Consider the following 23,131-nt stretch of genomic DNA (forward strand, 5'->3'; position numbering starts at 1 on the left):
CTTATTACAATTTTACTAAGTGTAGTCCCATTCACATGAGATCCGAGAATAGTTCTAAACTGGTTTTCTTCAAACCCAGCCACCACATCACGCTTCAGTGTAGCTTGAAGGACACCAACAACCATGTTGCTGGCTACGGGACGCAGAGTTAATGACCTTACTTTGCTCAACATTTCTAAAGACAGTTTCTTTGATAACAGAGAAAAACATCTTTCTGATACCAGTCTTTGGGTCTAAAATTGAAATCCATTTTCGTCAATAATCTGCATAAGTGCTTTCTAAACATGAAACTAAAGACATGCCCGGTAAGATTCGTAAGGACTTTTTTCTATGTGTGTTGTCACAAAAGCGGCATCCCGTACTGTAATTGGAAACTGGTCTTCGTTCAACCTTACGAGGTAATGGCATCAACGCATCTCTAAGAAGTGGTAGATCAGCAGTAGCCTCTGAGATGGATTGATAATGAACCAATGGACGAAATACTTTCTAGAGGCAATTGCAAATCATCCAAACGTTTACAATAATTATTGCCGAATAATAGAGCTTCGTAAAGATCCTCACGATTCTTTTTTTCAACACATTTACTTCTACATGATGTGTATACATCATTTATACAATTTATACATTTTCTTGTATATACAAGATAAAATGTTTATTACAAACTTTAAATATTTTTTAATTATTGAATTAACGTGGAAGTTAACAACTGTTTTTTCGATTTAATAATTATATAAATTATGAACATTATCATTGCGCTTCATAATTTTATTATGGCTTTACCTATTTCATCATAGCGTTGTGCTTAATAATTTCACCAGCAGATAACAAACACGTCTTCATAATACAATGCTGTATGTTTTCCAAAGGCACATCAATATTACGGTTTTACATAACAATAAAACCGATATTATGTGCCGAGAAGGAAAACATACAGCATTGCAGGAAGTTCTTCCTGGTGAAGACTATGAAGATCAAAGATGGCTGCGCTCCCTTTATACTTGCTGGCAGCACCTAGCGGCTAAAGATGGAACTAAATTGACGGTCTATGGTTGGACATAGACAAGGAATCTAAGCTAAGTACACACTGCTTCTTCATAATACAATGCTGTATGTTTTCCTTCTCGGCACATAATATCGGTTTTATTGTTATGTAAAACCGTAATATTTTTTTAAGACGGAAAAAAACTAGAATACTTATTAAAGCGGTTTTTGTAGATCTTTATGCTTAGTTAGAGTTTTTTAACGTTCTCGATAGCGTCAAAGTTAACTCAATTTTGTTTGCAATTGGAACAGCGCCCCTAGCGGTTAATGTAGGAAAACGTTCCAACTGCACACAAATTTGAGTTCACTTTTACGCTATCGACAACGTTAAATAACTAAGCACACTGGAGTAGTTTACATTGTGTTTTAATTACCGGAATGAATGCCGACACGCAGCATTATCCGATGTTCTGGTCGATGCCGGACCCTGAAGGCGCGCGTGGCTGACAAAAGGGCCAGGGCCATTGACGCCACTTCTCCTGCGTGCATAATGCCGTTTCTAATCGGCAAACCGGATACCTGATAACAGTATTGTTGGGATATGTAATCACTACATAGTATAAAACAAAGTCGCTTTCTCTGTCCCTATATCCCTATGTATGCTTAAATCTTTAAAACTACGCAACGGATTTTGATGTGGTTTTTTTAATAGATAAAGTGATTGAAGAGGAAGGTTTATATGTATAATAAAATCCATTAAATAGTGGAAAAATCATTAATAAATTACAGTTTCCGAAGCGAAGCGAGGGCGGGTCGCTAGTATTATAATAAAATACTTAGTCAATTTTCCATGTATTTGATTAAAAACGACTCTGGATAGCGGACGTAGCCGGGGTAATATCGCCGTCTCTCTCACACATGTTCATATTAATGGAAGTAACGTCATGTAACGCGATGAACATCTCGTTTTTACTTCGCTCTTATTTCGTTTGACCTGTATTTATCTATACAACAGAATCTTACAAAGTAATTTTCAATTTAGCCAGGTTAAAAAAAACATTTTTGTTCTTTATTTCGGCTTGTCAGTTTAAAGTTGCTTTCAGTATTTACTTCGATTTTAGCGTATCCTGATAAAAGTTAAAATTAATTTTACGGTTTTGCGTGTTTTTATTGTCAACAATAAGTAAATAGTAAAAGTAATTTTAATTATAATGTAGTTGTCCCAGCTTACGTACTGAAACGTATGACTGCCTCGTACCAGTTGGACAATATGGGAGCTAAACCCTTGCGGGTCCACAACGCTCTAAATTAATCTAACACGTTGACTGCCATGTAGGTCACCGGTGCCCTACGTCGCGCACTGAAATAATTATGTCGATTTCTCTCTTCGATCTTCTTCTTACTAAGGCGCCGGAATATCTTGTAGACTATGGGAAAGACGAATCCGAAGATACCGAGAAGGAATCTATTTCTAGAAGCCCTAAGAGACTTAAAACACATATTAACAAACAAAAGAAGCCACTGTTAGACAATCCAGGTGCTTAGTAAGAGAAATCGACATAATTACTTCATTACGTCACGTAGGGCACCGGTGACCTACGGGCAGTCAACATGTTAATAATTAAAATAAATAATAGCTTAAAAAAACTAAAAAACACGCTTTATATAAAATTCAACTAAAAAATAGAAAATAAATTTTAATAAATTTAAATTGAAAATAGTGTAAAAAATATATATTTTATTGTAAAAAAGAGCGTGGGGTGCATGGTATCAGTAGTTATCAATATTTTATGAACAGATATGAGTAGAAGGGTTATTTTGATGGTTATTACAAATATCTAACCTTGAATTCTACCATGAAATTTATGTGTTTAAAGTAACTTGAGCACTCACCACCATATAGGCGTCCCCGATAGTTTCTACTTTATACACATCAAAGTTTTCTAAAATTGAATCGAAACACGTGTAGAGGTCGTTTAGGAAGTCTACGACCTGAAAGAAAATTAATGTGATTAGGAATTTTATCAAGAGCGTTGATGTGAATACGTACGACCAAAGTAAATGACAAATGTGTTCAAGTTCAATGAAGTTGTTTAGGAGATTATTAAAAATAATTTTACCGTTTTAATTTCGCATATTCTATTGTCATTAAATTATTTGCGTCGTTTCGAATACTTTACGGTTTTCGTGGTTACGGACGCGTGATGGAGATTAAAACGTAAAAACAATTTTAATTATGTCTGCGATTCGCGGAAACCGAAGAAAATACTATTATGCACTGTTGAGCGGAGAGTTAATCGATTTCAGATTCTGCATTTACTATTTTAAAGTCAACGCTTTAATATATATGATAATCATTTATTTACAATAATTGAGGAAGTTTTTAATTGATTAATTAGGTTAGGTAAGACAAATATTTTTTGAATTTTAGTAGTAATAAATTACCGGTAAGTCTAGTAGGATTTTGTATATTCTTCTTTGTTTCATGTCTAAGAAGGAGAAACGATCTCTCTATGCACACGGGTTTAGTTGGTTACCGGAGTCCGCAGACAAATCAATCTTGAGACACGAGATCGCAGTCTTAATAGAATTGTACAACGTTTGTCCCACCCTTAATCCGAATACAGCCTGCTTCGCGGCAGCAAGAACAAGGCTTATAGCACGTCCTTACTACTCTCTACAATACGCCTTACTTGCAGCGGTGTGCTCTCCGCGGACATGGCTGTGAACCCCACGATATCGCTGAAGTATATAGTAACGGAATCATAACTCTCTGGCATCACTCGTTTCCCGCGCTTCAGCTGCTCCGCCACGGGCGCTGGCAACATTTCCTCTAGCAGGGCCTCTGGAAATATAATAATTGCTTATTGCAAGTTTTTTAACGTTCCCGATAGCGTAAAAGTTCCTAACTCAAATTTGTATGGAGTTGGAACAGCGCCCCTAGCGGCAAACGTAGACAAACGTTTCAAATCCATAAAAAATTAAGTTATCTTTTACGCTATCGAGAACGTTATAAACTCGCACAAGGCACTCTGAACTCATGTCGCCACCCTTGTGACAGGCGGTGAAATCTCGGTGATATTGTGTGACGACTATCCCACCCTTCAAATTGTAGTGTAAAGAGTTAACCACTAAATATTTCATTACCCACGGTGAAACAACTACCTACGTTTGCCGCTAGGGGCGCTGTTCGTACTCCGTAGACGTCTATATTGTAATTCCCGCCGTCCACCTCGAGACATGAGTCGCAATCCTGTACTATGAAATTACTGTCGTACCCTTTGTAAACTTTTATAAAATTTACACGCTTAACGTTATCAACAACTTAGAATATGCATGTAAAATTGTCATCACTGCCTATTTCTAGTTATTTTTTCTCTTTTCCACGAAGAAACAACCATGGCAGATAGCATTGAAAATTAAAATCTTTTAATCGATTACGGTCAATTCGACTGATCGCGGGGATACGAGAACGTCGGTAGGTTTAGTGTTAAACAAACCAGAACGTATGGGTTGCTTGATGGCAGTAGTAGACTGGAGGTGGGATGTACTGGCGTGGCACAACGGGCCCTACGACCAGCTGAGCGGTTAATGTAAGGATGCCCTTTTACTTTGCAACATGGTTGAGTCCATGAGCGCTTACCAGTCTTTTTTTTCTCCTCTTGTAGTTGATCAGTTCGCTCGTCAACTAGAGCTTCTAGATTATTTGCATATTTCTCCATCATGGCTATCATGTTATCGAATATGTTTGGTTTCCTGAAAACGAACGACCCAATTAAAACTACTTTATAAGCACGTTTACCACATTTTACCTAAGGTGGTAGAGTGAAAGCTCGCCCGGATGGGTACCACCGTCCTTTCTATTTCAACCGCCAAATAGTTGTACTGTGTTCCGGATTGAAGGGCAGGATAGCCGGCCTGAGACCTTAGAACTGATATCTCAAGGTGGGTGGCGCATTTACGTTGTAGATGTCTATGGGCTCCAGTAACCACTTAATACCAAGTGGGCTGTGAGCTCATCCACCCATATAAGCAATAAAAAAAAAGGTTTATTGTTCTCCTAAGAGTCCTGCTCCCTTATGAAGCTTTACGATCAATGGAACAGTTCAACAAAAAAAAAAAAACATTTTTTTTAGAATGGTGTAGGTACTAGACAGAGCACGCACTGTAGTGACAAATGACGTCAGTGTAAAACGCAAAAATATACTAACTTTATGTGAACTGTCTTATTTGTGCCCATGGCATTCCTTAAGACAATAAGAGATAGTGACCACTGGACACTACTATGAGGGCCGGCTTCCGATATCAACAAATATAATAATGATATGTCGATAGCAATAAAAATCATAATAATAATAATATACATATGTCAAAAGTATTGGCCCGTGCATTAATACTTACATTCCTTTACGCAACGGCCTCAATCTAGTCCTGATAGATTTGAAGTCCGGTCTGGTAGCCGGATCCTCTGCCCAGCATTCGCAACAACATTCCCGAACGCAATCAAATCTATCTGCTAGTACTTCTAGTGGAGGTCTGCGGGAACATGTTGGTAAATAATATAAAATAATTCCGGAGACTCGATCACAATAAATTACCCTTAATTCGTGTGATCTTTAAAATTGTATCTTTAATAAAACATATTTGTTAAATTCACAGCACAACATTAGTTTATTCAGGATATAAATTCGGGTACTCATTATTTCTTCTAACTTTTTATTATTTATAGCTGTTCGAATTAAAATTTTTGTATTGCACAATTGACTCAGATAAGACTTCTTTAAAAAAATTATGGAATGTTATCTTAAAATTTACGGTGTAACGGAAAGACTGACAGTTTCGAGGTAAAAATGCTTGCTGTTTGTCTGGGTGTTAAATATCTATATGTGTATATTTATATATATATAAATATATATTAATAGGTGAAGCAAAAACTTTGTATCCCTTTTTACGAAAATTGCGCGGACGGAGGAGTATGAAATTTTCCACACTTATAGAGAATATAGAGAAGAAGTGCACAATGCTAATATTTTTTTAAAAGAATGCACAGAAGATACATTAAATCAACAAAGAAAACATCACACACACTACATACCATGTATTTGACGCACACATGCATGCATACTATTTATTGTCAAACTGTTGTTCTTGACGTCTGTTATCAAATTGAGAAATATTGTTTGTCTTGGTTAATATTTTTATAGTGTAGTCTTGGCGAAATTTGTGATTATAGAAGTATGTATAAAATACAATCATAATAGTGTACAAACTTAGAATTCCAATTAATTATAGTCGAATTTCGACTACTGCGGGGCCTCTAGTATATATAAATATGTAGATCAGTCATTGGTTCCCATATTACAGTAGTTTGGAGCCGGATGACCACACATATGACCGTGTGCGACTTGTTCCCGGTTATTAGATAAAGTGTCTGGGATGCGTTACCCGTTTTGAAGTTACATTTCCGACGCGTGCTGTAATGTTGAGATGTGTGTCGCGTGTGACACGTACCTACCTGTAAGGCGCGGGGTCGGGCAGCGCGAGGCGGCGCAGCAGGCACGGCGCGGGCGGCGCGTCCGCTCCGAAGGGCCCGCGTCGCGAGTGCAGCTCGTACAGCACCAGCGAGAACGCGTACACGTCCGCCGCCGCCGACCCGTGCTGGTCAGGGCCTCGGGCCGGACCGTCCTTGCCCCAACCGGCTGCTCTGAGCAACTCCGGTGACAGGTAAACTAGACCTAAATCGATTCACGACATGTGGCTAATACGTTCAGGATGGCATCTGCAGATTTTATTAGCAGAACTGGTGGTACTTACTGGTGGTAGGACCCCTGTGAGTCCGCACGGGTAGGTACCACCACCCTGCTTATTTCTGCCGCGAAGCTGTAATGCGTTTCGGTTTGAAGGGCGGTGCAGCCGAACTATACTGAAACCTTAGAACTTATATCTCAAGGTGTGTGGCGCATTTACGTTGTAGATGTCTATGAGCTCCAGTAACCACTTAACCGCAGGTGGGCTGTGCGCTCGTCCACCCATCTAAGCAATAAATAAAAAAGAATTTATGCGATTCTTGAATACTTTTTTAATGCTTAGACGGATGAACGAGCTCACGGTCCGCCTCGTGTTAAATGGTTACCGGAGCCCATTGATATTAAGAACGTAAATGGTGCCACTTAGCTTGAGACATGAGTTGCAAGTCTTAGTTCTGTAGTACAAAGACTTTTTTTTCGGGTCGGGTGCCGTACCCCCTACGAGGTTCCCTAGCCTAGGGGGCCCGCTGGGTATGTGGGACTTGAAGATCTGCAGAGGTTGGGAAAGACCGTGGGCCCTAGGATGTTTTAGGGCCCTACCGCACTAAACGACTCCCATGTAGTACAACGGCTACCCGATCCCTCAACCCGGAATGTATTCCTGCTTTGCGGCAGAAACCGGTAGGGATTTAACTAAAGCTTATTACTACCGACCTTACTCAATTTATTTTCCTATAATCACCTAGTTACTAAGCTTTTAACAATTCTATTTTATGCAATATTATAAGTGTTGACGATCCTAAATAGACAAACAAGAGACTCACTGTCGACATGTGACCTCAACGCAGTTGGTTCTGAAGGAGGCAGCTCTCCTCTCCTGAACTCCTTCAATCCAAAGTCAGAGAGCTTGACTACCCAGCGAGCATCCACCAAGCAGTTAGACGGACGCAGAGACCCGTGGTACTGCAGTGGTGACTCGTGAATAAATATCATACCCTGAAACATAGTTTGTCGTCCGAAAGCTATGCTTGAATCAGTCGCTCAGGGCTTTCGAGTGGACACAAAAGAAGAGTGCTCAAGAGTTCTCTCCTCAAAGGTAGGTGTCTTTTCCTCCTCCTCGGTAGCCTCTCTAAAATTTTTTTTGAGAATGTTGGAAATAATTATTTTCGGTATGTTTGACGATTTTGTACAAACTGCCTGCTTCGTTACCAAAGTAATCAAATGCGTCTCTGGTCTCTTAAAATTAAATATCTGCGGGGAATCATTACCCTAGAGCTCTGACACCGTTGCGACCGTGTGCAACGCACTCTGCACCATAAGTAAAGCCGTCTCTTGAAAGTAAGCAATAAAGAATATATGGTATAAACCACTATATTATAGATTTAGTCTAGAAGCTATTATCTTATAAAAAAAATCTACTTTACGGGAGTATAGACTTAAGGAAAGTTACCTTACTAATAAATAACTAATGTAATATGTTATTTAAACTTAAGCTATGTTTATAAACGTCTCGATGTATGCTCCCTATAGACTCCGGAATGTATGGACTGATTTCAATAAAATATTCGGGAAAGATTGGCCCAGCAGACTTCACAGGATGACACTGTGAAGTTTGGTAGCGATCGGATCAAAGTCAAATCATAGATTGACCAGCAAAGCGGGTCGCGATTGACTAGTAGTACATAATATTAATAAATAATAGTAGAAGTTTTGATGACTTATAAACACTTAGCACGAGTGTCAATAATCGTATAGTTTACCCTAGTAACGTCCATTATCCACAGTGGATATTAACATTCAGGTCCAATATCCATTTTACACGCGATATTATCAATATATACTATACCCTTATGGAACTGTATGTAGCAATTTCCACACCTGTGTATTAAAACGTAAACATTTGCGAAGGATATACGAAAATAACTCACCCTAATAATATCGCCAACTAAAGATGCTATAAACATGTTGTCGAGTTTAATATCTTCATTTTCGAGTATATCCTGCGATTACATCGAAAACATTTTAATAAAACATGTTCAATAAGATACAAAACATTTAATTGCTATTATAAAATTTAAAAAAATGTTTTCCTGTTCTAGTTTGGATATATTCCGATTTAAAAAAAGAAATTAAAAATTTTTTCTTGCCTTAGATGCGTAAAGGGATGAATGAGTTCACAACTAACTTGGCTTGAAGTGATTACTGTAGGCCATAGACATCAGAACATTAATACCTTCAACCATAATTAGCCATGAGATTGAAGTCACAGTTGTATTATGTGATGGCTATCCCACCATTCAAATCGAATGCTTCGCGCCAAAAAATCTTTGCTTAACATATTACATTGAAGAAGTAATGAATGTAACGTATAATATCATATTATAAATACGTACTTATAATATTTTTATATTTAGCGGTAGGCAGCGGCTTGGCTCTGCCCTGGCATTGCTGAAGTCCATGGGCGACGGTAACCACTCACCATCAGGTGGGCCGTATGCTCGTCTGCCTACAAGGGCAATAAAAATAAAAAAATAAATATAAAAAAATAAGGAATAATAAAATAATTACGTACCTTAAGGCTACCTCTTGTGCAATATTCCGACAAAGCGCATACATTGGGAGGTTCGATACACGCTCCCACAAACCCGTTTATATTGTCATGTTGGAGGTCCCGCATCTGTGTAAAATCACTTTTAGTGGACTTTATTCAGTTGCTTTTTATTAAGATAGATGAGCACACGAATTCGCGTCCCGGAGCCTATATACAACTCAATATGACGCCGCAGACCAGCGCCACTCTTAACTGATGATATTGAGTCGAAGACATTACAAATTGAAGTCGTTAGTGAACACAATTATATAGATACGCAGTAACACAATATTTCTTAGTACAATGTCAGTACGATGGTTTCATTGATGTAATAACCCACAGACACAGCCCACTGAGTTTCGCGCCGGATCTTCTCAGTGGGTCGCGTTTCCGATCCGGTGGTAGATTCTGCGAAGCACTACTCTTGCTAGGGCCATTGTTAGCAACACTCCGGTTTGAGTCCCGTGAGCTCACCTACATGTTAGGGCGAAGCTGAAATAGCCTCTCAAGGCTATCAGCATAGGTAGGAGAAAAAAAAAATGATGTAATTTTCCTAATTTTTTTGGTGTTAGTAATGAAATCCAGATGTGAAAACTTAAGATTGATAGTTTAATATTTATTGCGCCTGTGGCTGTAATATCATCATTCATCATACAGTATCTACATTATATCTATTAAGTGACTATCAAGTAGATTTTTAATAATCGCTATTGGAACTAACAAGCTCTACAGTTCTATAGCTGAATTAGTTTTACAATAATCACGGAATATAAGAAGATAGGTAGGTACTACGACCAAACTGTTGTTGTTGTGATTTATAGTAGTTAAGAAATGAGTGAAGGCATAAAAAATAGTTTATCGACAGCTCGAATATGTAATATTGTAGCGTATATTATGTCAGATGCTCCCCACGTACCTAACTGTCACAAGAGTTTTTTTTTTTTTCAAACGTGTCCTCTAAATGCCTTGTGAAATAATTTTCGTAAACTGAATTTAACAAAATCTACAACGTGTCAAGTTCTTATGCTATAGAAAAGCAAAGGAATCGTTTTTATGGCCCACTTAATTAAAAAGAGACTATAAAGGTTTCAGTTCGATTCGCAAGAACTATAAAACTTAATCTTCGTTACCGACTGAACAAGCTAAATGATAGCTCATTTATAACACCTGGAAGTAACTGAAAAAAAACATGTTTACAAAAAAAAAAAGAGGACTATTATTCACACGCAATTCTTGTTATTGTATTTGGCAAAGTTGAACGTATTAAACCGATTTGTCTTAGTCAGTTCCTTCGTGGGAGGAACATTGTTTATTTTATGAGACCTTACGGCTCAAAGGCTTTTCGTTCCCATTTCATTCGGGCTAATGCTCTTATAATGTGAGTAGTGAATTCTAATTGATACACAGCAAATAAATGCGAGTGCTTTAATATTAGGTACATTATGGGCGAGTGCGGCCTCGATTCCATAATACTGACTAAGAAATATTCGTACCGTAAAGCTCGGCTGTTAACCCAAAAAACATCGGACGAGTCAGTAGCAAAATTTCAATGTAAAATTTAAAATAGATACTGTAAATATCATAAAGAATGGATTTATGTTGTCGTATTCTTGCGCGTATCATTCACATTTCAACATAACCACTCAGATAGTTTTCAATGTACCTATACTTGGTTATGTTTCCGATGAAATTTGAAATGGTTCGTCGATACATATATGCAGTTGATGCATATGAATAACTAGTACAATGAAAAAAACACACTACCAATTTCTCGAATATCGACGAATCATCTATAAATGGATACTGTTAAACAGATGTAAAGTGACATTGCTGAAGTCGGAATGACGGTAACTGCTTATTTCAAGTGACTGTATGCTCGTCTGTCTACAAAGGCCATAAAAACAATCATGAAAAATAAAAATCTAGAAAAGTACTATACTGCTTACAATTTTAAGTTCCTTTTTGATTTCTCTATTGATGTCGATATGGTGTCGTCTAACTCGCTTGACAGCGACGAGTCTGCCGCGGTAGAATGCTACTTCAGTGAAGATCGCCGAGTAACGGAAGTCTAGGTCGGGGTTCGAACTTAGTGACACCTTAGAAAATATATAGAAATATATGTTAACCCATACATATGTATACGTATATCCGCATATTCTCAAAAAACCAGTATCATAAATTCAAAGACCTCATTGCATAGCAGGTATTTAGCAGTTAGCGGCTACAGGCCTCAAGATATTAAGTTCTGTCATGAGATCAAATCTCAAATCTTAATCCAATTTCCAAAGAGACCTGTCTAACTTTGCAAACAGGATCGCATGGTTGCTTCACCGTAAAAAAGGCAGAATGGTTGTTGGATCATTGTAGGCTAACAAGAAACTTAGCTAGGTACCAGTACCCAAGATAGGTGTTAGAGGGAGCGAGGAAAATAAGGCGAGGTTTTTAGGCGAAGTTGTGGTTAGATGGCGTCATTTTAAAAAGCTAGGCTTGTCGCCTATGGAATCATCGATCACAAGCTCTTCACCACTTATCCGTGATCGCTGGTTCAACTTCTTCAGGTAAACTATGCCGTTATCAAAGTTCAGATTCCTCGTAAGATCGCAAGCCGTAAAAGTTAACAACAGTCGATGTATTTTTCGTGCTTTTTGTTTGTTTTCTGTGTTGTTTCCTTTAAACCCTTAGAATGTGTATAGTAAAAAAAGGTAATTTAGAATGGCTCGAATTATCTGGAACTGGCTACATCGATTAGCGGCTAGTGTTGTTGAATAACTTGACCTAAGCTAAGCCTTAACCTGAGCCTTAACCTTAACCTAAGCCTAACTTGAGCTAATCACCTGACTTGAGCGAACCCCGCCGGTGCTGCCTCCTCCATTCTTCTCGTTGTTACCAGACGCGTTTGTCGTATTGTTGATGTGAGCCACCGCGCTGCTATCTTGCTGGAAAAAATTAGCTCTGACTAACTCGCTAAATATTAATCACAGCTATAACTGCAATACTATAATAACCCTTAGAAGTCAAAATTTTATTCGAAACATAACGAACGTTTAAGTAATTTGAAAACTACAACACGTTTGCAGAAAATACGACCTTGATTGCGAGAGATAAGGTCGACATTGACAGTATAATGTCTGCGTTTTTCAATAAATAAACGTTCAGAGCTGTTTGTTAACTCTGGGAAATAAAAATGCAAATGACACAAGTCGTAAGATAAGTTTAAATAGTAAACAACCTATTGTCTAATTTTTCTTAGTTAATTTAATAACTTCAATAAATTTAATTATTATCTAAATGTATTATCATTAATAGTATTTTCTGTGGGTAAGCCTGTAGGCCCGTATGCTTGTCTAACTTATAAAGCAAAAAAAATGACTCACAAAACAAAACTTACAAAAGCATTCAATAAAGTTATGAACTAATCTGTCATTTCAAACTGATTACTTACGTCACGAACATGAGATAAATTGGCGAAAGTACGCACGAGGGCAAACGAGGCTAAGCATGACTACAACTATTTACCAAACCGAAATAAAAGAAGAGATTAGCATTCGCAGTTTATAAGCAGTGCAAAAACGTTCGCGTTTAACGACTTGTGAGTAGACATGGGTGTATTCAAAAACAAACCTTGTGTGAGCATGCGTGGGTACAACATGTATAAATTCCGTTTACCTACTCAGTTTGTTGGCTCGCTGTTCTTTGTCAGGAAGGTGCAGGTCCCTGAAGTCTATCTTCCAAAGTAGTGAGTCTAATTCTTGCTCGTAACGCCAACCTCGATACAAGGCGAGAGCAGCTAGTGCGAGCAATGCTAGAGTCCCGCCTGACGCTCCCAGAGCCCAGGCTCCGATGTGGCCTTAGAAATTATTCAACCACTCAGTTATTTAGTTTTTAAAATATTACGAGTTCACATGAAATGTAATACTAAAACCAGAAGGGAACGTATTATGATTTTCTCGATGGTACGATCCATCGTACGACATATGTGTATCGAATTATTTACTGTTCCAAATGTGGTATATATAAGCTAATAAACTATGACAAAATCTAATTGTTTTTTTTTTTTTTTCTTCTACTTTAACACCTGCGATCAGTCGCCAAGACTATAATCAGGTGAGTTGCGAGAGTTTATGGTTTGGAGGGACAGAGCCAATGCTCTGTCTCGCCTTAGTAGGGTAGCACGTCGGCTCTCTTGAGTCTTTTAATTGGATTTGGCTGCAATAGTAAGCCGGACAACGGGTTTGGGTGAGCTTTCAAGCGGTTCTTATAGTTGGCTGAGTATCGTTTAACTTCATCCAAGACGGTTGGGATAAAAAAATCTAATATGGTCACAATTTTATTACACATTTCACTGAGCCTTTATCTCGAAATTTGGCTGGTTGAACTAATCATAGGCAGAAGAAGCCCTTTTTTAATTGTGTTTTATTACCACCTCTTCCTATTTCTGAACCGAAGCAGTAATTCATTCCGCTTTGAAGGATAGGGCAGCCGTTGTAATATAAATCTGAGACTTAGAACTCATGTCTCAATGTGGGCGGCTGCATTTACATTATTGATATCCATGAGCTCCAGTGACCATCATGTGGGCCTTGAGCTTCTACAGACGTCTAAACTATAAAAAATACATTAAGCTTTTACATGTTCGTGTAGATATAATAATGTTAAGGGGTGTTAATGGGAAACAGATTTAGCAGCGAATTATTTCAAAACTTTGATCTATGAATTCGGCAGACTATTCAATCGAAATGTAAAGTTACATACTTTATATATTTTCTCTTCGTCTTCCTATATTTTTCAAAGACTAAAATTTCTACATAGACCGTCATATATGGGCATTAATTTTAAGTATTCGGTCTTATCTCACAAATAATACAATAACTACGTCAAAATGCAAATATTTAAAAAAAAATCCGATACTCCTCGATTCAAAAGTTTTTGAAGTTCATTAAAACTCGATTTTTTATAATTATTTAAACACATAAGCGTAATGTATTTTCTCCCACGATAGGCGAAGAAGCTTTCAACAGTTACCCAACAAAAACTAGCGTTACAGCGTTGCTCATGTTTGTTGTTGTTTATGTGTTTTTGCTCATGTTGCATAATAAATTCCCAATTTTTATCAAAACTAATGGTTCAGCACTAAAAGGCCACCCATGAACAATCATGAAAAAAATCACGTTACGCACACCCGGCGCTAAGGAGGGGGGCTATTTCTGAAAACGAAGGTACAAGGGGCTGTGTTATCGATTCATAGTGCGATAGCGCAATATTAGAGTCCAGACTAAATTGGAAGTTCAGAAAATGTGAATAAGGTTTTTTTTTCGTAGAGTTAGTACTTTATTCCCTTTTCGGATTTGCGAAAAGGGTTTTCCCTGGCTAGCTCTAAAAAAAACTGAAAATTTCAAAGTAATTCTGTCTCGAACTAAGCCCTCGCGTGATGACGTGCGAGAAGCGCAATTCTCGTTCAAATTTAGTTGTTTGTAAGAAATCGCTTTTAGTCCAAAACAGCCTTATTCTTTTCCGTTAGAATAGTATCATTGCCTGAGTTCTAACTGCAAAAAGTAATGTTACATTATTCATTTTTAGATTTCTTCACTTCAAGAACTTTTTCGGAAAGTCCGTTTTCGACCAAAAAAAAATCTTAAAAAAAGAAGCGCTATCTTTTCTAAGTTAAGTAATTCATTTTGTTACTTTACAACGATTTCTCGTCAAAGACGTTCTAGTAACTACATCGAAAGAACGGAACAGTTGGATTGGGAAAACGAGGAAAATTGTGAACAAAGGAAAGCGGAAAACTCTGTTAATTATGTCTTGTATTATTCAATCTGCAGAAGAAGAACTATTGAATTAAACATTATTTGATGGTTATAAGCGAACTGAATTTGTATTTGAAAAGGTCATTGATTATTAAACTTGTAATTGCTAATTAACTAACTCATTATGTTCAAGGTTCCGTGGCTTAATAAATAAGGGTAAGGTTTCCAGTGAATTCGTAGTACGTGAAGTGACTATTGAAGGGTCCAATATATTTTTTTCCATGTAATTAAGTAGGTAATTGGCCCGGTTTTGTATGTAATGTACAGAACGAATAACATCATGTAATAAAAATCAAACCCGCAAAATTATTATGTGCGTAATTACTGGTGGACGTCTTGTGAATCTGCACGGGTGGGTACCACCACAAAGAAGAACCGCCGTTATTCTAATTTAGTATTCAAGTTATGCTGCCAAGTTAAGACGTCAGAATTGTCTGTAGTAAGAAATAAACCAAAGTATAGTCCAGACCTAGTATGTATGTTAACAAAAATACGAAATTTTATTCATTTTAGTCCGTCTAAATTTGAAAAATTCTGTAACAACAATGTGCATGTTTGTTTTATTAATTTCAGAATCGGATTCAAATCGAACACTAATATTTTTATGGCCACAATATAATTAAAGATAAATGACTTTATAATTATCTTTAAAGGATTTAAATACAGATTAATACGGGATTAAAGTTTTACTCAACCTCGTTCGATAATCGATTTTTTCCGATAATATCTTGATAATATTAATCTGGCATCTGTCCTGCGTATCGAGCAACAAACATGTAAAAAACATTAACAAACTATATAGCTCTTGGAAAAAGTAAAACCTATACATATCTATATGTAAGTACCAAATTATAGAGTAATTCCTCGCGATGTCATGAGCAGCCGATGTGATAAAAATACTCTTTTACGTTTTAATCTTGTTTCTATTTTATTCCTTTTGTATCCTTTATAGAGTTTTGAGTTATTGACTTTTGAGAGTATTTTTTATACCGTATTTATTTTTTAAGCATCACTTAGGTAATGGACCAGTAGTTTCAAGGTGCTAGTCCTAAGTCGTCCTTTTTAATAGTGCGACATAGTGCTGTATTCATTTTCCTACATAAAGTTTTTTGGCTTGTGTCCTACATACGATTCATTTGAAATCTTTACTATTTAGATCGCTATTTTATTAATTAGTGTGTGGGCGACCAGGATCTCTGTGAGATGTCTGTGACAAACAGAGAACGTTTAGTTATACTTATCAACAGCCAGGTACATGAACATTCGAGTTATATCAAACGGAAGAAGAGTTCGAAAAATTGCAGTTGGCTGCATACGTACTTTCTGTAATGCTGTCAAAGTGATAGATTTATGATCTCAGACCGTGTTGATAGCACAAAAATATTTAACAAAGATCTAGTTTTGCGGAAATGAGAAAACATAACTAATAATATGAGCATGACAGGCTCCAAATTCAAATGAAAAGCTATGTTTATTTTTAACTGCGACAATGTTTATGGCCAGTCTGTGCAGAGAATGGTAAGTTTATTCCTTAAAGAAAGAAGTAAAACGTTAAACATTTAAATAACACGATATTGTTACACTTTTAGTGTTACATATTTACACTTTTACTTTTACTACCCGTTACTGCAACAACTAATTTTGTTTTTTTCTAATTTACTGATAACGAAGTATTGTTTAATTATCAGTAAATTATAAAATATAATATATACATAATACATTATTATAAAATTACACGACCGGTCTGACAAGAGTGATACGACAAAGAAAAAAACATAACTATTTCTAAATGTGTTAGACATTTAGAAAATTTTCAGATTATTTAATTACCCATTAATAAATCGCATCGATTCGCGGAACAAAATTTCATGACAACATCGTGCGTTCCATTATACATACAATTCAAGTTGGACTATCACTCGTAAACATGCTGTTGACAACAGCGACACACTCATCTAGCCTTTATCTCATTTCCCACATGACGACGCGCTAAGAATAATGAAATATTATGCGAGTGTTTCACTAAACAAATGCCCAGTTTGTGACCAAAGGTTACGGTGAAATTAATGATTGTTTTTATGTGATTTAGCAAAGTATCCTTTTTTACTACTAGCGCAGACAGACGGCTAGTTTTGGAATAACGTGTATTATAACAACTTTGGGACAGATAAGTCGATGATAACAATCAGTGCTGGCTCGCTTTGTTTGTTACCAGTAGACAATTTGAAAGAAGACGTATTATTTGTGAGCCGGAGTTCTAGGTATGTATTAAGGTTCGTGTCGGGAACGCAGCGGGTAGTCGCGTGCGGGCGATGGGTGACTGCTCTGTATTGCTTGTCACTAGAACTCGTTACGACAGTTTTACGGCTCTCCGTACTTACACTAGCTAACAAACCTTGCAGTTAATGCCGCCCCGGGTCCCGGCTACATATTAGTTTTTTAGATCGCGTTGGCAGTAAACGAAATGCTCGGCTTTGTCGCGACGACACCCTTTACTAAACTAAGGGAGGCTACTTACCGATGTCGTTTACGTGATGTAAAAGATTCTTTCGGGGCCAATTAATTCAGTTTGTTTACTTACTGACGCATTTTTCTCCCCTAAAACCGCAAGGCGGCTCCGAAAGCGGTGCTTGTCCGCCCGGCCATTCCAGTTCACGCAAAAACCGTACTTCCTGTATGGGAAGGTGTAATTACAGATTTAGCTCGGATTTCGGAGTCTCGCATCTCGGATATCTGGCTGAGGAAACCGTAGAATTACGAATTACGCTATACGTTCCAGTTAACAAGTTTTTAGTGGTAAAATTAAATCTATGTGATAGTTGGCATCAGTCAGCAACTTCGAAGCCAAAATGTGACGTAAACTCTTGGAGTAGACAGCTAAAAGACACAGTTTATTCCGGCCGCGTTCACGTATGTAAGTATACTGTACGTACGTGTGTCCATCGCTTAATAACATATCTATTGAAGCTCACATTACGATAAAATTTATTGGTAATTAATTCTACATATGTACGCTTTTAAAAGCTATAATACTTTAGTACATTAACATAAAGTGTATTTTTGGATGAGTCTTTAAACGGATATATGGATGAAACATAACTTATGTATAATAATGATATTACTTACCAATTTAAATTACAAGTTATAAGTTAGCAGTTACCAGTTCAAAAATAAAATTAAAAGATGTAAGGTACTATGGAAGGATTATCTGTGTTAAAATAATTTTAATAAAATATTGATAACTGCCACTACTTTAAAGCTAATCAAATCTTGTTGGTAGTGCTAAAGATAATTCGTATAGAGACGAAAGGAGATATAAAATATAACAAACCGGATAAGATTTATGTAGCACAGCAAGCGGGTAGAGTCCTGGCGGTTTACTCGGGTCAATGGACAGCAGGGTGTAGTTATCTTCAGCGTCGCCATTTTCATCCATATGCACCCAGTAACTAACAAAAATATAAATAAATGAAATAAGACTGCACTTCTTTAAATTATGTACTTATTTATTTTATGAATAAGGTGACCTTTCTTTGTATCCATTTAACATCGACTTAACCAAAAAATTATAGGAAATTGTATTAAGTAAAATAAAGATTCAAAAGGCGAAGAGGCTTAAACATGAAGAATCTAGTTATCAGATTGAGAACGTTACGACATTATAAAAACAGTTGCGTGAATAACCACGAAATGAAATACATATTTAAATACAGGGTGTAAAGTAACAGTTCTCAAACCGAAAAAGGAAAAGCTAATTTAAATGCCTGAGCAAAAAAAAACCTTATAAATACGTTTGTATTTCATGAATCATTACAACTTGCATGTCAAATTCTATTGAAATATAAACATCTATATTTTATATACAGAAAAGACAATGTGAAAATGAATCGTTGTCATTAATAACACTACTAAAGGGTAAATGGGTTCACGTCAAAACAACTATCAACCATGGTAATTATGAGATAATAGCTCGAGGCATTTCTTTTAAAGCTGTTCTATTTTTAGGCAATTATTTAAAAAAAATCAACGTAAATATTTTAAATGTAACATTGAACTCATATTTTATATGATACGATTTGACATCTTGAAAGCATATCCAACAATTTCAGTCATAAAATAGGTAATTTACATTCATATGCGGTGATATATTGTTTACCAAATAAATTTAATTTTTTTTCAAACTTTTTTAGTTAAACGTCATCAGTCTTTTATGTAGCTTTTAAAAATATAAAAAGAATAGTAAAAATATTAATACCCCATAATGCTTTTGTAGGTAGTGTTCCGCATTCGAGATGCTATAGCTCTGCCGTCGCGCGAATCTTCTCCGGACCTCAGAGCATCAGCCAGAGCGCGAGCATATACCCATATGGCGTCGTGAAGCCATGCTGCTTCAACGGGTATCTAACCAAAGAACACAGTCTTTGAACATAAAGTAAATTAAAGAATAGGTTGAGACGACTTAACTGGGTGTCAGAGCTCACAGATACAATATAAATGCCACCGCTCATTTCGAGGTATGTGGTCAAAGTCTTATTTGAATTTATAATGGCTGCTTTAATTGGAACGCAAAACTTCTCGATGCTGACACAGGTAAAAAGATAGCATTTACACGATCGAGACATATGACGACTTTATACCATTGATTTGTTGGAACATTTATTTTTGTGTAAAATTAAAAGAAAAATATACTATGTTTATGTTGAAGTAAAGACGGAAAATATCCTTTTCTCTCTCTTCTAAGAAGTTTTACTCACACGCCGTCACATATATCTATGCAGATTTTTTTCTTTGTTTTATTTTTTAAGTTTTCACCAAATAAATGCTAATTTATTCAACGTGCGGGTGTTTTTGTAACAGTTTTAATTTGCAATTTCTAAGCGACATTGTCGTGTTCCGTGACATCTTTTACTGGCGCACTCATTTTTCATGTCCCCAAGTTATATAACTTCGCCTCAGATAGTGCACGATCAGAATCTAAATCGTCCGTCTAACATCTTTAAACTCTACGCACGGATTTCGAAGAATGTGTAATAGAATAATTCTAGTTGACGATACTTGACTACAGAATAAGTAATTGGTTTTGCTCATTAAATTAATGGACCCCTAACTAGCCCTTGCGGTTTTATTAGGGCTATTGTTTGTTTTGCATTAAAACGAATGTGGGGTGGAGTGTTTTTTTACTCGAATGATCATTTTATAAATTGATTGGAATACTACTATACGAAGAAAGTATGTGTAGCATGAGTTGCGGTGTTTAGTTAAAGTTTCAATTATTTTTACAATTAAATGATTTTTTAATCATGTGTTTAGTTCTAATTCTAATTTTGCGGAAAAAGTGTTGTCTATTTAAAAAAAAACCATATATCTCTCACTCACCACTTTCCCGCCACCAAGGATTTGCAGTGGATTATTAAAATTGAACGGGGGCATCTGCAACCTTCTGTTCACTTCTAAAGCAAAAGCAGGGTAGGATGGTGATGGAGACGGCGCGACTGCAAGATATGAACGAAACGCGCGCAGAGTTCTTGGTATTGGTTCTTTCAGCAAAGGCCCGGACAGATACCGGACAGCTTCGTTAGATTCGTACTTTTCGACGTCGACCCCAATAGCGGCATACTCTCCTATCGAGGACAGAAGATGGAACATTATTGGCCTAATATTTATGGTAGATTTAAGTTGGTACGGTGACTAGTGTCAGCTACTGTCATCAGCGAATTGTGCCGCTCGACTGCGTTGCTTATAATTAAGTTGTAGCAGGATTTCTTCTCGTGCGGAATGCAATGAAAATTAATTTATTAAAAATATTTTTTTTATAGCTTAGATGGGTGGACGAGCTCACAGCCCACCTGGTGCTAAGTGGTTACTACCTTGAGATATAAGTTCTAAGGTCTCAAGTATAGGTAGGTACCACCACCACTCAGGGTAGGTACCACCACCACTCAGGGTAGGTTACCACCAGCAATTAGGCAAATTATAATTTTGCGGGTTTGATTTTTATTACACAACGTTATTCCTTCAGCGTGGAAGTCAATCGTGAGTTGTTGAGTACGTATTTCATTAGAAAAATTGATACCCGCCTGGGATTCGAACATCGATGCATCGCTCAACATGAATGCACCGGACGTCTTATCCTTTAGGCCGCGACTTCTTTTTTAATACAGCGATTGACGTGACGCGTTTACATGTGTTCTAAACGTAATCATTATCTTGGAAAGGGGATGCAGATGACGCCTAGGGCAATGGTATGATAAGTAGATTCATTATACGACCAACATCGTGCCAGCGCTGGCATGTCAGCGCGACTATGTAAATCCCCCATATTAATAAACTTTTTAACATGTCTCTGACAGTATTGTCATAACAGATTTCTGTAGTCAACCGTTTTATATAGCATTAGCGTCTAAAAATATGTTTAGAGTTTTAGAACATGTTCTAAAAGTTTCGTGGTAACTTTGATTCCCAAATTTATATTAGATTCAGTTCTAATTATGGAAAATAGAAGCGATTACTATCTTAGAGTTATACCAGTTAGTCAATATATGTATTTTATATAAGTACTGATATTATTATTAACGATAATATAATACCAACTGTATATTATACAACGTCTACTCTGGTGTTTGTGTTATTAGTGGTGGATGTTAAGTCTGGACGTCGCTCTGCCTATTTCTTGTACGAGTTAATCAGACACTTCGAGGGGAGTGAAACTGTTAATACAATTCAGTTGACTGTAATCTCATGTTCCAGGTTTGGTTTCAGCTAAATTCGGGTTGTTGTTTCGTTTTCGCTAACTAGTTAAAACTAGGTACATAGGTAGGTAAAACTAGGTACCTTTAATGTGTTCATCTACCCTAATAAAAATATTATAAGCTTTATGTATAGCGTGTATTTGAGTTTGTATACGACTTGTTCTTTAATATTAAGAATAATTTGTACTTCGCACATCATGCTTTATCTGAATTCAACGGTCCAAAAATCGGTTAAACCCATGTTTTGTATTCAATTATGCGGAAAGCGCGCAGACAAAGTCATTGAAACGAAATGTGAAGCTGGTAACAGTTTTTATGTGATCATTGAAGAAAAACACGAAAATTATAAAATATCGCAATCCAGAAATCATATTATTATATTTTCCAAAATCTGTGCAAATTATTTAAAAACTAACAATACTTATTCGTATAGAATGTTGAATATATTCACGTAAAGTATAGAGTGTTGAATGACACAGAAACACGATGTACTTACATATATTAAAACTCCAAGTTAATGATTGTGTTTCTGATTACTATTTTATTAGTGGAATGAAAAATATAATTCACGCGCTGATAACACCGTTTTATCCCTTTATTTATCCTAGCTTATCTAGAATTTCGTGAAACAGCAACGTCGCGAAAGTGTAATTCTTGTCACTAAATGAAAATATTTGCTTCGCTCGTTTCATTACTTAACGCAAAATTTTACATTATTTGCTTAGCATAGAATTTATTCTAAATATCGCTTGCGTGCCTACTGCTATGCGTGCCAGTTGAAAAAGCCTTACTCTAATATTGAACAAAATTATTATGTTTAGTGTAAATTATAACGGAAACGTGTCCTACTGATCACCGGTAAACATGTTTCGTCACATGATCGATTCCCTTGCTTTCATGATCCGCGAATAAGATGGATGCAGATCTAAATGGGACTAGATATTAGCTCAACTTTCAATGAACTGTACTAACAGTATAGAATGTAAGCTTATCGTTCGTATAGCCTTTCTTACGAAAGAATTTGTTCGGAGCGTGGAATGAGAACGGTATTTTCATTACGTGTAAGTATAGTTGTGTGAGTTAGCTCTCAAGTTACGCTGAAGTTGTTGATTTTACTATAGAAATTTTTAAACTAGAACCATGCAAGAGATTACTACTTTGGCCAATGTTTTTATAAATGTTAAAATTTATATTATTTATCAATTTATTTATTACTCTTTCTGTTTACGTCTTATTAAAAAACTGTAACTGAAATGA

The 23,131-nt window shown here is 36.5% G+C and overlaps 1 protein-coding gene across 2 annotated transcripts in view; it reads right to left on the bottom strand.

Moving 5' to 3' along the window:
* LOC114250609 (guanylate cyclase 32E) overlaps positions 1-23,131 on the bottom strand; it is a 57,172-nt gene that overhangs the window by 10,379 nt on the left and 23,662 nt on the right. Inside the window, exons 8-23 of one of the 2 annotated variants that reach the window (XM_089730629.1) lie at positions 20,502-20,746; positions 19,381-19,526; positions 18,457-18,574; positions 17,707-17,797; positions 12,985-13,165; positions 12,153-12,246; positions 11,265-11,414; positions 9,301-9,405; positions 8,657-8,728; positions 7,553-7,724; positions 6,497-6,716; positions 5,383-5,517; positions 4,625-4,737; positions 3,675-3,826; positions 2,875-2,973; positions 1,416-1,560 (exon numbers count right to left, since the gene is read on the bottom strand). In XM_089730629.1, the coding sequence (XP_089586755.1) occupies positions 1,416-1,560; positions 2,875-2,973; positions 3,675-3,826; positions 4,625-4,737; positions 5,383-5,517; positions 6,497-6,716; positions 7,553-7,724; positions 8,657-8,728; positions 9,301-9,405; positions 11,265-11,414; positions 12,153-12,246; positions 12,985-13,165; positions 17,707-17,797; positions 18,457-18,574; positions 19,381-19,526; positions 20,502-20,746 (2,238 nt within the window). Of the gene's footprint in view, positions 1-1,415; positions 1,561-2,874; positions 2,974-3,674; positions 3,827-4,624; positions 4,738-5,382; positions 5,518-6,496; positions 6,717-7,552; positions 7,725-8,656; positions 8,729-9,300; positions 9,406-11,264; positions 11,415-12,152; positions 12,251-12,984; positions 13,166-17,706; positions 17,798-18,456; positions 18,575-19,380; positions 19,527-20,501; positions 20,747-23,131 lie in introns of both variants that reach the window. The other variant, XM_089730628.1, reaches the window with a different exon arrangement.

Source organism: Bombyx mandarina, chromosome 10 (genome assembly GCF_030267445.1).
Source record: "Bombyx mandarina strain Sakado chromosome 10, ASM3026744v2".
Taxonomy (NCBI): Eukaryota; Metazoa; Arthropoda; class Insecta; order Lepidoptera; family Bombycidae; genus Bombyx; species Bombyx mandarina.